At 47.5% G+C, this 14,414-nt stretch overlaps 1 protein-coding gene across 1 annotated transcript in view; it reads left to right on the top strand.

Annotated features, from left to right (window-relative positions):
- Positions 1-14,414, top strand: part of LOC128310520 (GATA-binding factor C) — a 99,960-nt gene that overhangs the window by 35,915 nt on the left and 49,631 nt on the right. Inside the window, exon 2 of the mRNA XM_053047177.1 lies at positions 2,861-3,343. Coding sequence (XP_052903137.1) covers positions 2,861-3,343 — 483 coding nt within the window. The remainder of the gene's footprint in view (positions 1-2,860; positions 3,344-14,414) is intronic.

Raw genomic sequence — 14,414 nt, 5'->3', positions numbered from 1 at the left:
TCGCAACCCTCGCGGATCGATTCCGCAGCGATCGGTGATTTGTTTGCTGCACTACTTTGCAACGGAATGCTGAACTGCCGAGGACCTTGGGATCACTTGCACACTTGCAAACGGGTAGCATACGGGTTGATTGATTTACGACACAGAAAATGGGCTGTACGCGAAGGTGGTTTAATTTGGTTTGGTAGTGCAATGTTTTAATATGCTTTGCATTATGTGTAATTGAAAAATTAATCATCTCGCGAAAAGCTGTGCTATTCGGATTGGGAGTTTAGCTACGTCTAAACGACACAACTTCCATCCTGATGGTCAAGCTGTAAATGTTATATGCTCAAAGTTCTTCTTCAAGCAAACATTCCTAAGCGTCTAAGCTTCCCAAAATGATCGATCTCTCGGCGATCGTTGCCATCGATCTCTATCCAACGCTGGGGAGATTCATATTCTTTATATTCTTCCGTCTTTTACACCTGTCCCACTAAGCTCATGGGTAACAGCGTTAATCCGATTATCACGTGCATTTACCTGATTCCAATCGCCGATCGATCATCCGATCGCCACATGAAAAGCTCGCTCGCTGTGTATTATGATATTCAAATGGAGCAGCACAGGAAGAAGCTCGTATTACTCGGCTGCACCGTGTATGGGTTACATACATGCTATTCTACAGAATAGCCAGAGATCATGATCGAGCGCGAGATCTTTACGGTTTGGCGAGTTCAAACTCCGTAGATTTCTTTCCGATTGCAGTGAGATAAATTTTAATCGCTCTATTTTGACAACCTACCCTGCTCCGGGATGGAATCGCTCCTCTTCCCATCGATGGTGATCGTAATGCAGGGCATCGTGTTTGAATTTATTACCATTTCCTACCGATCAATCTGAGGTGAATTTTCATCTCCGGAGGCATTTTGGGGCGAACAAAAAAAAAAGATAAAACAAGTGAAAACAGTTGTCGGACGCGTTGGAAATGTTTCATTTAATGCTTTTTTCCACCTTTCCCAGTCGGGCCCGGAGACGGTGCAAGGTGCACTTGCTGTTTAATAATTATAATCATTCATTATTATTGAACATAAATTTTTATTCCCAACCCATCCCCTGCTTCCCGCTGGGGAAGTTTAGCGCTGGGGAATTTCTCTGCCCGTTTTTGTGTCCGATTTTTCCTTTCAATCCATTTGATTTCCGCCAAGGAATCAGTGATCGTGTGTCAGGGGTGAAGGGGTGGGAGTTATGGTGGGTGGTGGTAAATTTTTACGACAGTATTCAGCCACTGCCGCAGCGGCCACGACGTGCGGCAACGGCGGCAAATATCTGTCAGCTCGGTTGGCAGGTTTATGGGCCTGGGCATTTGCTGGGAAATATGCAAGTATGCAAGTATGCTACCGCCATCATCATCGACAGTGGTGGCACACCTCAGCACCCCCCCCCCCCCCCCCCTCCCTCCTTGTGTGACAAAGATCGGGCGGAAATATGGGCGACTCTGCGAAAGGGTGCGGCTCGCTGGAGAAACCTCATTGCACCATTGTATCCGTGCAGTAACCGCGAATAACCCAAAATTCCCTCCGGGCAGCGTTTCCTTGCCGGTGCCCGGTGATGTATGGGTTAGCACTGGCAGAAGGGCCAGTCACTTCAGCGCGGCTGACCGTTTTGGATTTTGTTGTGTTTTGTGCGCTCGCTCATTTTCTCGGCACCTCAACGATCGGTTGTTGCGATCGGTGCCTTGGGGGGTACGGTGTCCTTCTGCTGCTACATCGCTTACATACAGTGCCGTGGACCAGTGTGTCAAGCCAGGTCCCTGCGCAACATGGTGGACCCGCGCAACAAAGCACAAAACCGACGAAGAAAACAACGCCTTCAAGAAGGTGCAGCATTTTTCATAATTCCACCTATTAAGGGTACTGTTATGACGAAAAATTATACACTTACACACGCAGACAAACATCCGCACATTGGGGACACGGGTAAACGGCGCGGACTCTGCGAATGAAGTCACTCGTGTCGGGATCGGGCACTAGCGAAAGACTTTTGAGATGCATTTTAATGTAGTAATAATACAAAAAATGCATCAATAAAGCTTACAGAATCCAGTTGAGGTTTGACGTGTAGTATATATGTCCATAAAATGACCCACTTTACCAGGAGGATGATCATTGACAGTGGTTTTGAGATGAAATTTGGAAGTTAGAACCATTACTGGATGATTTTCATGTTGAAGTGGAATGTGTAAAGCTCTAGTTGGAATCTTAAAACCATTTATAAACTCGAATGAAATTGATTCTGTGCAAAACTCTCTTAACATACACATTTAAAAATCTTTCTATCAAGTCAAATATGTCAGTCCAAAATGGTTTGATTTATTGGTAGACACATTCTTTTAGTGTTTGTGATTTTTAAATTCAAGTCTTAATTCAAGAATTCAAGACTTTTGGAATTTTAAAGTTTAAACTAGGGTAGATCCGAATTCTAACTAGAAATGTTGTCTTTTCTGAAACTCTTACAAATTTTATAATCTGAACTGAAATTAGTATCCATGTCAACAATTGTGGGAAAATGTCAAACAGTTGGGAGAATTCTATATCTGTAATTTATTCTTAGATAAATTTCAGTTCATCTTTGAAGGGTCCAGAAAGGGCCCCAACTATTTCTCATGAATCTGAAAGACTTCGGAATCGCTGGACATCCTAAATTTCCCAAATTTGCGTATGAATACACTGACAAACGACTGCACTCAAACGTTATGTTACAAAACTATAAATCCATATCGTAGTGTTAATTTTATTTTAATCATAAAAATAATCTACCATCGTGTCTTATCGGTTTCTCACCCTCTAAATCTCTCTGTTTTTTTTCGCTTCTCCTACAGCATCCCGCATGACCTCGTCACACGTTTCACCCCAAGTCTGCCGGCCACACTTCCACGGTCCACTGTCCTGGCTAAGCGACCCACCCAAACCGATCGCGTCGAGCAGTGCGTGGGGCAGCCCGTTCGCCTGCCCGCAGGATCCACAGGACAAGCTGAGCCAGGTGCAGACGGGCCAGTCCGGTCAGCATATCTTCTCCTTCCCGCCGACCCCCCCGAAGGACTCGACGCCCGACTCGGTACAGACGGCGCCGGCCGAATATCAGGCCACGATCAACGCGTTCATGCACCAGGCCCAGGTCGGTACGGGTGGGGCGCTCGGTGGCGTCGGTGGGGTCGTCGGTGGTGGCGGTGCGACCGGCCAGACGGCGGACAGCTGCGGGCTGGACGTGAAACCGTGCCTGACCGGTGGCAACGGATCGGGCGGCAGCGGCGGCGGCAGTGGCGGTGGCAGCGGAGGCCAAAACCAACCAAAGCAGCGCGAAGGTACGACCGGCAGCGGGACGGTGGGTGGCGGCAACGGTGGGGTAACCGGTAGCCATGCGAATGGCGGCCAGCCGACCGGAAGTGGGCTCGGCGGTGTGCACGGTGGCCAAAGCAATGCGGGCAGCGGGACGGCATCGCACACTTCCGGTACCGGTGGTGGCGGCCTGTTCGACGGGACGGGCCAGTCGGCGTACGGGGGGTACGATACGAGCGGGTACGGTTACCACCACCAGCACGGTGGTGCCACGTTCGGACAGTCCAACCCGCGCCCTGCCATGAACAGCCCGCACATGAAGCCGCAGCGGACGAAAGCGCGCACGAGTGCCGGTAAGATATGGACACGGTGGTGTTTGTGGAACTGTTTTTTTGTTTCTGTTTGTTTGTTTCCTTCCTTTGTCAGCTATAGTTTTCTAATTCTAATACTAACCTGTATGCTTTCGTTCTTTGCTTTTATTATTTTTCGTTGTTTTAAAAATCGCCCGTTTGGTGTTGTATTTATTAGTTCGTGTACAAATCGTTTCGTGATTTATGCTTTTCACTTATCCGCTTTTGTGTTTCACCGTTTGAACAAAGGAATATGATCCAAATCAGCTGTTCGAAACCAGCTGTGGGAATTCAAAGTTTGAATGAAACAAAATGAAAAGTTCGGGACTTCTTCTGTATGAGAACACTCGCATCGATGTTTCTTGCTTTCTCTTAAGTTGAGTGCTTACGACAGCACCAAGCGCACCGGAAACTTAATTTTCCAATAGCTCAAAATTTGCACTTCATGTCACGGTCCGTGTGAGTTGCACATAGTGAGGGGCAGAAAAAAGGTGTACAAATGTATGTTCTCTGTTATGTAGCGACTATGTACAATGTGTATGTGTGCATCGAAAACCCTCCAGCATTGATCCTTACCTCGGTGGCTTGATCACGATTGATCTGGAGATAATTAAACAGCCTCCCATTGCGGCAGTGGGCAAAAAGTCTCAAAAATGTTTGTTTGCTTTTTTCCCCAACTTCATCCACTAAAGTACGATGTAATGCAAAACACAAAGGGTCAATGAGGCGGAGGGCAGAGCTATGGTTTGCTGCCCAGTTTCGCTATGCGGCGTCGTTCGGACGCGTTACAGATGCATTGTTTTGGTTACATAAACAAAACCACTAAACTACTTGCACTTCCTCCTGAATGAAGCGTGGTTGTTTTTTTTTCGTAAGCTTTATTATCTCCTTCTTCCAGCAAAAAGTGCATTTTTACCCCTTTGCGCACACACACACACAGAGTGTGCATGCTCGCAGTGCGCTCGCTCATCGATTTGCATCTTCTCATTACCGATGCGTTACCTTCCAAAGCAGCAAATGCGTTACAAACGGTCCGCCCTGGTTTCTGGTATAGAGGGATAGAGAGAGAGAGACAGAGAGAAAAGGAGAGAAAAAAAAACACACACACAACGCCGGGTGGGCAAATGGAGCCGGTGGCTGATTTTATGCACCAAGGGCAACCCCAACAACAATGGCAAAACAGCAAGAACAACAAAAACGCACACTTCGAAAGCGATCGTTTGCTTTGCCCGGACGAGCCCGTCCAACAGCCGTCCAAGGAGATGGCCGGGTCCGGGTTTGAGTTGAAAAATGAAGTTGAGAGTGCAACAAAACCAAACAAAAAAAACAACCCATACGCGAGCTCCCCCAGACGGAAAGGAAATGCGGCTACGGTGTGCTACTGCAAACGCACGGCACTGTGGTTTGCATCGCAATAACAATGGAGAAAATGGAAACTGCGGCGCATAATGGCGTGGGATGCAAACTGGAGCGCGCGCGCACCCTGTTGCTGGGGGCAGGGTAGGGACACTTTTTGTAATAAAAAATTGCCACAATTAAATAAAATGAAACTAACGTTGGCTTCGGTCGCCACCGTGCATTGCGATAGGGTGGAAGCTTTCTTTGCGGCGAAGCGCCCAACAAAGCGAAGGGTTGATACAGAATGAGGACTCGGTAGGGTGTGTGTTGCTTCCGATGGGAATGCTTAATTGTCCTTTGGAGTTCTGAGCTGGTTACTTTAGTTAAATCTGAATTACTTCTTTTAGACCAGTTTTTGGAAGTTTACCCAAGGATCTTGAGAAGATCTCGTCTAAAGTTTTCCAATAAATACTGAACTCGTTTCTCGGTCAGCTCGGATTTAATTCCAACGAAAGTCCAATTCTACAAAACGCTTTCCCATAAGCACGATGGGAAAATCGATTAAACCCCCATCCAGCGTCAGCATCTGGCATCTGAGCAATGCAAAACAGATATTGTTCTCGCTGCTACCGTCGCTCAATTACTATTCTAATTGCAACGCTCGCCGGCCTTGATTTTCAACCCCGCTGGAAAAGATTGCGGAAAGCGAATTTGCACCTTGACTGGCGTCGAGTAATATGACGAATTGATCGCTCAACATTTTTCTGGACAAATTATGGGCTGGCCACACACCCTGATGCTGATGAGCGAGGTAGCGAGTTTGGGGAAGCAATACATCATCGGTGCGAAAATGTGCACGAGATGACAAAGTATCGCATGATAGCGCACCGTAACCACGTGATCGTCTACGCAACGCCTAAGGCACTGGGGCGCTACAAAACTTGCAAACCAACATCCAAACTGCGTACCGTACTTCGCCACAGTCCAGGCCCCAGTATGTTATATAAGCAACACATTATTTATTGCATTCCCTTCCTCGTCGGCCTGCGCATAGAATGCCCTTCGTGCGTACGCGCGCGCCATGAATGTGAGAGCAATATTCGCATTCGCCTATTGTTCTTGCCGGTGGAGGTTATATTGCATCCAATAAACGGTACAGCGTAATGGCCATTAAATCGAAACAGAAACATTACAATCACACTACAAAACCATGCACCAGCGAAATGGCGTACCGGCTGATGCTCTCTAGCATCCGCCTTGTAGAACGGTTTTGGACTTATTCTTGACGGTCGATCGTCAATTGGCGCAAAAGCCCCGAAGCGAAGAGGAATGCAGTGGCACTGTGTGCAACGGGTTCCGAATTGATTTAACAACACGGCGCACGTTAATGGAACACGCTCGTAAAATAATAAAAATCATACGGCGCAAACCGGTGATTCCGACCGTGGACATAAGCTGCCAACAAGTGCGCGCCCGGGCACGCTTTTCGCGGCGGTTTCGGTTGAGCGCACTTCAATCACCGAAACCGCGGCCAACCTGCGGGCACCAGAAGGCTCACTCAAAACACGCCAAATTTTCGGCGAACGAAATTTATTAGGACCACTTAAGTGTTCGTTTTTTTACATCGCTACAGTACAGTAACGCGAAACAGTCCCCGCAAAAGCGTTGGCACATGGAGCGTTCTGAGCGTATGTGAGTGGATCTTTTTTTTTGGCGAAAGTCAACCTAAGACACCTGCCCACACCTGACGCGCATGGAATCTCAGTGTACCGCCTCACGTCCCATCCGGATCTTGGCACAGCGCACCGGGAAGGCATGTTTAGATGAAGTTCCGTGCATGAGATCGATTTGATCTCCGGCTCGTTCCTGCTTTGTTTTTGGAACTCGTAAAACTCGAGTGCTGCGGGAAGAAAATAAACTTTCAAACAAGTGGCAAGTGTTGGACCATCGTCCGATTGGAGGACTTCCCTCCCGAAGAAGACTGGTAGCCAAGGGTTGCCACTCGGACGTACGCTCAAGGACACTCGTGTTGGAGCACTGGCAGCACTTGCCGGCTTTGCCGCTAACCGTCCGGCCCGGGGAGCTTCTGCTTCTGGCGGCATGACGGCTTTGACGGGAACTTGAAGAACTGCTCAAACCGCTCATCAAATCTTAAAACACACACATGGGGTTTTGCGGACCAGAGGTAACCACACTGGGCAGCGGGAGTTTTTGAAGTGCTTCGACCCTCCAAGATTCAATTTTTAATGAGGTCAACGAATTCCGGCAGATCGTGGCGGGGACGTGGTGCAAGATTCCTAGAAACACTCGTCCAAAATTGAACATTAAGCAGCGGCTCCCGGCACGGATTATGTCATCGGTTTTGCGGAATCAGGGTAAGCTTGGTAGCTGCTACCTGTGTTGTAGATCACTATCGTGCAGCTTCACAATGGCCGGCAAACAAGCTTGGCGTGTAAGAGTGGAAGCTGAATGCCTGTTTACAGTATCTTTAGTTAATAAGGATAGATACCGCAGCTTCACGACATCCATTGCCTTATCAGTGCTCCGTGAGAAACTGTGAGAAATTCGATTGAATTGTGCCTCTTGTGGGGAAATTAAGATGACCCCTGAAAGAAAGTTACAAAATGCATTCAACTATGCTTCACTACTTCACCCGACCGTAAACTCTTGTACTCCATTTTTGATTTGGCGAACCTGCCGAATGTTAATGAGTTTACATACGGGAAGCAGTTAAATCGCACCGTATGTAATGTTTTCACCAGAAGTCAAGCAGATTTATGTGATTTTATAATTTCCTTCCCTTCGTTCGTGAAGCAAAGTAATGGCCGCGCTGTGGCCAAATAAGTTTACCACCGCCTGGATGCACTTGATGCATCAGCTGCACTCAGTCGTTGCGAAAGTCGGTAAACCGTGCAATGCAAATCATTTGGGACAATAAATTGTAAAACAAGTGCCGTCGGTGCCGTTACCTCGTCATGGTCGAAAATGAGTTCCCCAGAATTGTTTGCATAATCCTGGTTCTCATTCTTAGTTTTATGCTCTTCATAAAATTTAAATTTAGTCACCACCAAAACAATTCCTTCAACACGTGGGACAGCTTCATGTATAGCGAGCTGTCTAGTGACTGCTTTCGCGTCAGGGTAAGGGCAATAGATACAGGTGCCAAATGCAACCAAACCGGAATGCATCCGGTGCAGATGCTACCGGGGGCATGGAAATAGCTCCGGGAAAAAACGCATCCATCGTGTTTCGTTCGTGTTACGTGATCGTTCAACATTGGCACGCACCTAGACTGGCTTCAAAGACCGGTAAAATGCTCCGCAAGACCTCAAACCACCCGGATGGTGCGGATGGAACGCCTTCGGTCCGAAGCGGACCGGTTCCGGCCGGTTGCACCCTCCCCAAAAGCGGACCATTTGTAGCGGCCTACAAAGTGCTTGTGGTCTATGGCGGCGGTAGACCCTCAACTTTGCTGCCCAATTGCACTCCGGGCCGTGGCTCAAGTTGCTACTCCACGGCCCGGTCGTAGCGTAGGTCAGCTACGAAATCGATGCGGTGTCTTCCCGGACCGGTGAGCGTTACGCGGCGCAGAAGAGAAGCATTAGAAACAACGTGCACTCACGTTTGAAGCAATTGAAGTTTCGCATAAATTAAGCCGAGAGACCCCAAACCGTGGCTGGTGACGGAGCTGGTGGGATGGATAGAAAATATATAGTCATTTCTACCATCCATCTGCGAACTCCATCGGCGGCTGAAACTTAAATCAGTGTAGCAAAACAACGCACTTGAACAAGCGTTGGTGGACCACCAAGAAGGTGGGGTGGCGCCAGGGGGTGCCAGTTTGCCGGAGAGGTGGCAACTCTCTCACAACCATAAATTAAACCTCAATGCTCCATTGGCGAATCTCCCGGGCCCGTGCGCTGTAGGGTCAATCCAACGCCGAAGGCAGCCGGGCAGATTGCGGGTATTGCCGCCGAAGGGCGGACCGGTGCATTTTCACGGTTAAGACCATCGCCGTCATCACTGCCCCGTGCACGTTCACACATTCATAATAGGAAATTCAAACTTGAACACGAAGTTAATTGTTGAAAGAAAAAAAAAACACACACGGTACAGGTTGGGGCGGTTTTTGCGCAGGGCCGAATCGAACGGCCGGGTGCCTGGGTGCGGAAGTGATGCACGATTCGTTTAACACATGTAGCGCTTTTGTTTTGCTAGCTGATATGCTGCCGTGCAGGGGAAGTCAGAAACAGCTCGCAAAAGTGCATCACCGTGCTTTGTTCGTCGCATACCAGCATGCGAACTGGCGCGCTCGGCAGTGTGTGTGTCTGTGTTTCGCAAATGATGTCATAGTGGCCGGAGCAATGGAGCATCATCGAACAGCCCGTGTAATAAACAATAGAGCTGCGGACGGCACCTACACAGACCGCTCTCGATCTGGAGTGCATATTTGATTAAAGCGTTTGTGGAAAAGGGAATGGAAAAAATGGCTTATTGTTTTCGCCCCCTTTTTGAGGAGCCGTTTGTTTTTCTCGCCCAAACTGTTTTGCTTTCCTGAGCTGGAAAGTTAATTAAAGGGCCACTTTCGACTGGGACGGTACTGGAAATTAATGGCGCAGAAGGAGATCTGGGTGGGAGAATGGTGAAAGGGTGCAAATTGGACGTGACATTTTGAGGGTTATCATAGCAAACCATGAAAGTTGATAGCCGTGGAATGTTGCAATTGGTTTCAAACAAAACGGAAAACCAAAAAATATTCAAGAGACAAGCATTATTGAACGGGACATAATTAAAACGTACCTCCTTGACTAGCGTGTGTTTAGCAGAGGGAAATAAAAAAACTATATCTGCTGGCGCCTTGTTGAACTTCTTGTTGGTGGTAGCGAGAATTTCATTCCCAACGCAATCCAATTAGGCATCCGACATCGTCCGGCTGTTGCGAAGCTGACGATGCAAAAAAAAAGGAAGCTAAAGGTACCCCAAAACAATCGTTCAACGAAAGTAAGAAACACCACTCCAAGACAACACAAATCCCTTGCGATCGCAACGATGCCAACGGTGCCAAGTGGTGTTTGAACTACGGCTACCTTCTAGCTATTGCCCGTGGGCAGGATTGAGGGCATTCGAACACCCCGACACCGCCTCGCAACGATCGCCATCCAGGACGAACGGTGTGCGACATGCGGGCGAGATGCACGAAACGGACTCGGCAAAGGCAGACGGCAGCATCAGGAAAACGGATTCCTAAAATCCATATATTTTCCCCTCGGTGTGACAGTTTTGGGAATTTTGTGCTGTCGTTTTGTCGTGTTTTTTTGTTGTTGTCTCGTTTTCGGGAGTTTTTAAAATGTCGATCGCTGGACCGCACTACCGAGCATTAGAAAACCAGCGCGAATCCTGCCGTCGTGAGGATAGTTTCTTGGGAGAGATTTTTTTTAATGAACTTCTGGGAGATTTCTTCCCTGTGTCTTCTGTTAACATAGCAGAAGTGGTTTTAACTTCACCAAACAGGCGTTAAGTCCTTTGGTCAGAAATTGTATCGTGCTTGTTAGTGCAGATCGTCCCCTTTCCCGTCAGCAACGGATGATCACGTGTTTACGATCACCATCGGGTAGTTGCGCTGATGGTTGGTATTTGAGTCCTATCACGACCATTGAGCCTTAAGGAAGCAATAGGAGCAATAGGAGTCAGGCAGTAACGTACGATTGCGTGTGCTGGCAAACACACCTTCGTACAAGAGTGCACGACAAAGCTGGGACCGAGCCGGGAAGAACATTGACTCTGGGTGAAAATTGCTCTGGTTTACCGTATGGTACCAGTTGTACCATCCCACACGCAAGCATCCCAGCGCGTCTCTTGGAAGGATGTTGACAGCGGACAGAAAAGGTAGCAACAGACAGGTAGAGTGTTAATCGGAAGAAGGGATGCAACAAGGAGTGAGAAAACTTTTCTGCTCGAGTGCAGCATGTAGGTTTTGGAGCACAAACAAAACAAAAAAAAAAGGTTAAATTTATTGCGCAATAAATTTTAGGGTAAAGTAGTAAAAAATATGTTCCACTCGGACAAAAGCACTGTTCAACACTCCCGTGCAATTCCTGCGTAACACACCTGATTTGTACCTGAGACCTTTTTCCCCGGCGCTCTGATACGCTGAGGTCCGGTGCAAACCTGTTTTCTATTCGGAAACCCATCGCAACCGGTGGGAATTTGTCTAATGCCTTTGTTTACCGGTGACCAGTTGTTGTTATGTTACGTTTCCTTACTTATTGGTTGTATTGTTACAGTGATTTTGTTTTCATAACTTTTGTGTTCGGTAATAATATTGACGTATTTCATATTGTGTTTCACCACTACACTGCGTGTCTATGTCTTACTGCCTGGAGGTTGCTTTTGGGAAATAGGAAAGCGATGTCTAGCCGTAACCATTGGACATTGTATCATACAGTCATCTATTTTCTCGCATAAATAACGTCCATAATCTTCCAGAAAAGCATGCGCACAAAAACATCCAAATTGAATTGGCATAAAATTGGCCTCACCACCGGTAGAATTCATAACAAAGTCTAACGCATTTTAATGTCGACCTAAACTAGAGCATAACAACATCTAATTGGTGGGTAAATTGATTCTGACCTTAACTTTTTCGCATCGAAGCAACCTTCCGAAATCATGCAGCAACATCCGATGCCCAGCCGTATCGTGCGTGTACGGTTGCATAATTGTGATGTTGATGTTCCGTCGACCCGGCGGTGCATTGATCGCTGATTAGTAGCGCATTAAAATTAACTCGTTCTATAGTCGAATGTGCTGAATGCATGCGAGCCCCCTGTCTAACCGGCCGACCAGTTCCGGCTGCGATGGTAGAAGTAATTAAGAATTTTGCATACAATTATCGCGCGTCACTGTCAAGGCCGTATGTTTCGTGCCGCGTTCGCTAGCACATCACCTTCGGGTGGGTGCAAGGCGATGTGCATGCCGTTTTCCAGTGGGTTACGAGGTATTTTCCACCTCATTTAATAGACTTTGCTAGAAGCAATAAATACACGCAACATTGTTGGCATTTTATTCAACTGCTTGTTTAATATTTCATCAAACAATTTGAAGATATTCAATTGTGATTTGAAAACGATGCAAATACAAGTTTCGTGATGCTTAAATTTATTGCTTTTTTTGTGTGTAAGACAAACTGCAGCATTACTGGAGCGAATTTACTTCTCCCAGTTCCATTCCCTGTTGTTATACGACGAAAATTTGCTTCGCTTGGACTTTTTTCCCATAATTTAGATCTTGCATTCACGGTCTATCGGCCGTAAGGCTTGGTTGAGGTTGCAGAGCTTTTGCTTGCAGATTGCTTGTCTGCCTGCACTCGTGGCAGACCTACAAAGTCGATCCGTACACTCAGCGCCCATCCCGGCCCATCTCACTCAGATTGGTTCGTGGATAATGATCGGCCACGCAAAGACGGCAGAGGAAAGCAAGGAATGTTTAAATACCTGTAACTTGTCCTCAACACATTGTTTATACGAGTTAAACAAAACATTAGTCAAGGGAACGGTGTCTACAGTCTCCCTCTCTCCCATATTCGCCATTGCACCACGATCCCGGACGATCCGTGCTGCCGCGGAAGGACTCGCGTAAGACGACAAGCCCAGGCGAGCGAAGTGGAAACAAACATTTTGGATGTGGATAGCCTGTGTATCCAGCGCGGTAATCCAACGCCACGCTGCATTGAACGCTTCCCGAGACACGAGTACTAACGGCAACGACAGCGATCCTCTCGCACTCGATTCGTGCGTTCCTGTCGCTTCCTTTTTCGGGTGCCATCCTTGCGTACCGAACCTCCGAACCGACACGGTGGCTACGATGGCAGCGATTTATTTAGGAAAGATCATTAAGTAACTGATTTATTATCGGTCACCAGGCCGGATCGGACTGCCGAATGGGAATCGGGGTGTCTCGGTCCACTCGGTGTCTCCATGGCGGGTCTCGAGTCGTTTTCGGGTCGAGCGTTTTGTCTCGAGGTGGATTTTTCCCTTCTTTATTATTGTTTTTTTGTTTTTTTTTTTGTTTGGTGATTACTTCCACGCCAGCATCCATTCTGCGGGATGGCGACCCGTGTCGGATAGGTTAACAGGGAAACTCTCCAGCAAACTGCCACCGTCTCGGGCAGTCCCAAGACCTGCGCTCGAGTGGTGGCGCTGGTGGTTTATTTTCTGTCGTTTTCTCGGAAACAGAAGCGAGCAAAAGGAGAACCAGCACCAGCATATCGGGAACGGGAAAAGCAAACGAGACACGAAAATTCGAGAGAAGGAGAGTAAGAGCGAAAGCCAAACAACGGGAAGATGACGCACACTCGAGCCGAACGACGTGTCCGTGAGTCGGTGGGAAAGCTTCTCGAGATATAAATGAATAAAAATTTTAATTTATATCATCGCTACCGAAAATATGTACGCCTCCGGATGGATCGGCAACGGAATGGAGTGAAAAATGACGATCATCGCACCACCGGCTGGTGGTTTCTCGGTTTTCCTATTCTCCGCGCTGCCGTAGTCCCATTTCCTAGGGCTTATAATTGGGTATCGCATCGTATCGAAAACGGTTCCACAATCAGGACATAGACAAAGAGAATTTATGGGTGGATGGTTGGCGTTGTTAGGCTTTGGCTGTAGATACCCTTTTTCGTTGGCAATCCGTAACACACTAACTTGCGTGGTTTTGCTTAACCCCACACCTGCTCATTGAAGGTATCGCCAAGCAATGCAAATTATGGGATTATAAATTTCCTTAAATTACTGACCAGATTTAATGGTCATAGGCAAAGTGCAAATGTGACACAATTAGAGAGAACAACGGATGATGCTACCACGTTTGTCAAATTGAATATCATCGCACGTTTTATGGCCAGCTTCCTGTTTCGGTGACAACGGAACGGACGAATAATTTGACAACAAATTGGTCCTATCGCTCGATATTGTTGCGTGGGTCATCCGTTTTTTCTTACGGACAAAACAGAACCTCCGGTAGAATTGTTAAAAGGTATGAACCGAAGCATATATCTCTCACATTATTGGTGCTATCTAACCATGCACGGTGACTATTTGGCGAATAGTGGAAATGAGCTTAAGCTTCATCCAAACCAATTCGTGCTAACGGAACCGCATGCGAACGGGTTGAACGTTATTCTAGGAATTGCCCATTCTGCACCTGATATTACACCCCGAGCATTCGTTATCCAGCGCAAACGCCACGGATCGATGCGATTTATGAGGGTTCCAGCGAACCCCCTAGTCACGGGATCCAATTAGTTCCCATGGGCCCCCATCGCCATCGCCACAGAAAATGGATAAACTGTCCCAAGAAGGTTTCGTTGCGCTGCGGATCAACTTCCCACCGGTGGGAAATGAAGAAG

The sequence above is a fragment of the Anopheles moucheti genome, chromosome 2 (genome assembly GCF_943734755.1).
Source record: "Anopheles moucheti chromosome 2, idAnoMoucSN_F20_07, whole genome shotgun sequence".
Lineage (NCBI taxonomy): Eukaryota > Metazoa > Arthropoda > Insecta > Diptera > Culicidae > Anopheles > Anopheles moucheti.
The sequence above is the reverse complement of the archived record's forward strand: the minus strand, read 5'-3'. Positions and strand labels throughout refer to the sequence as shown.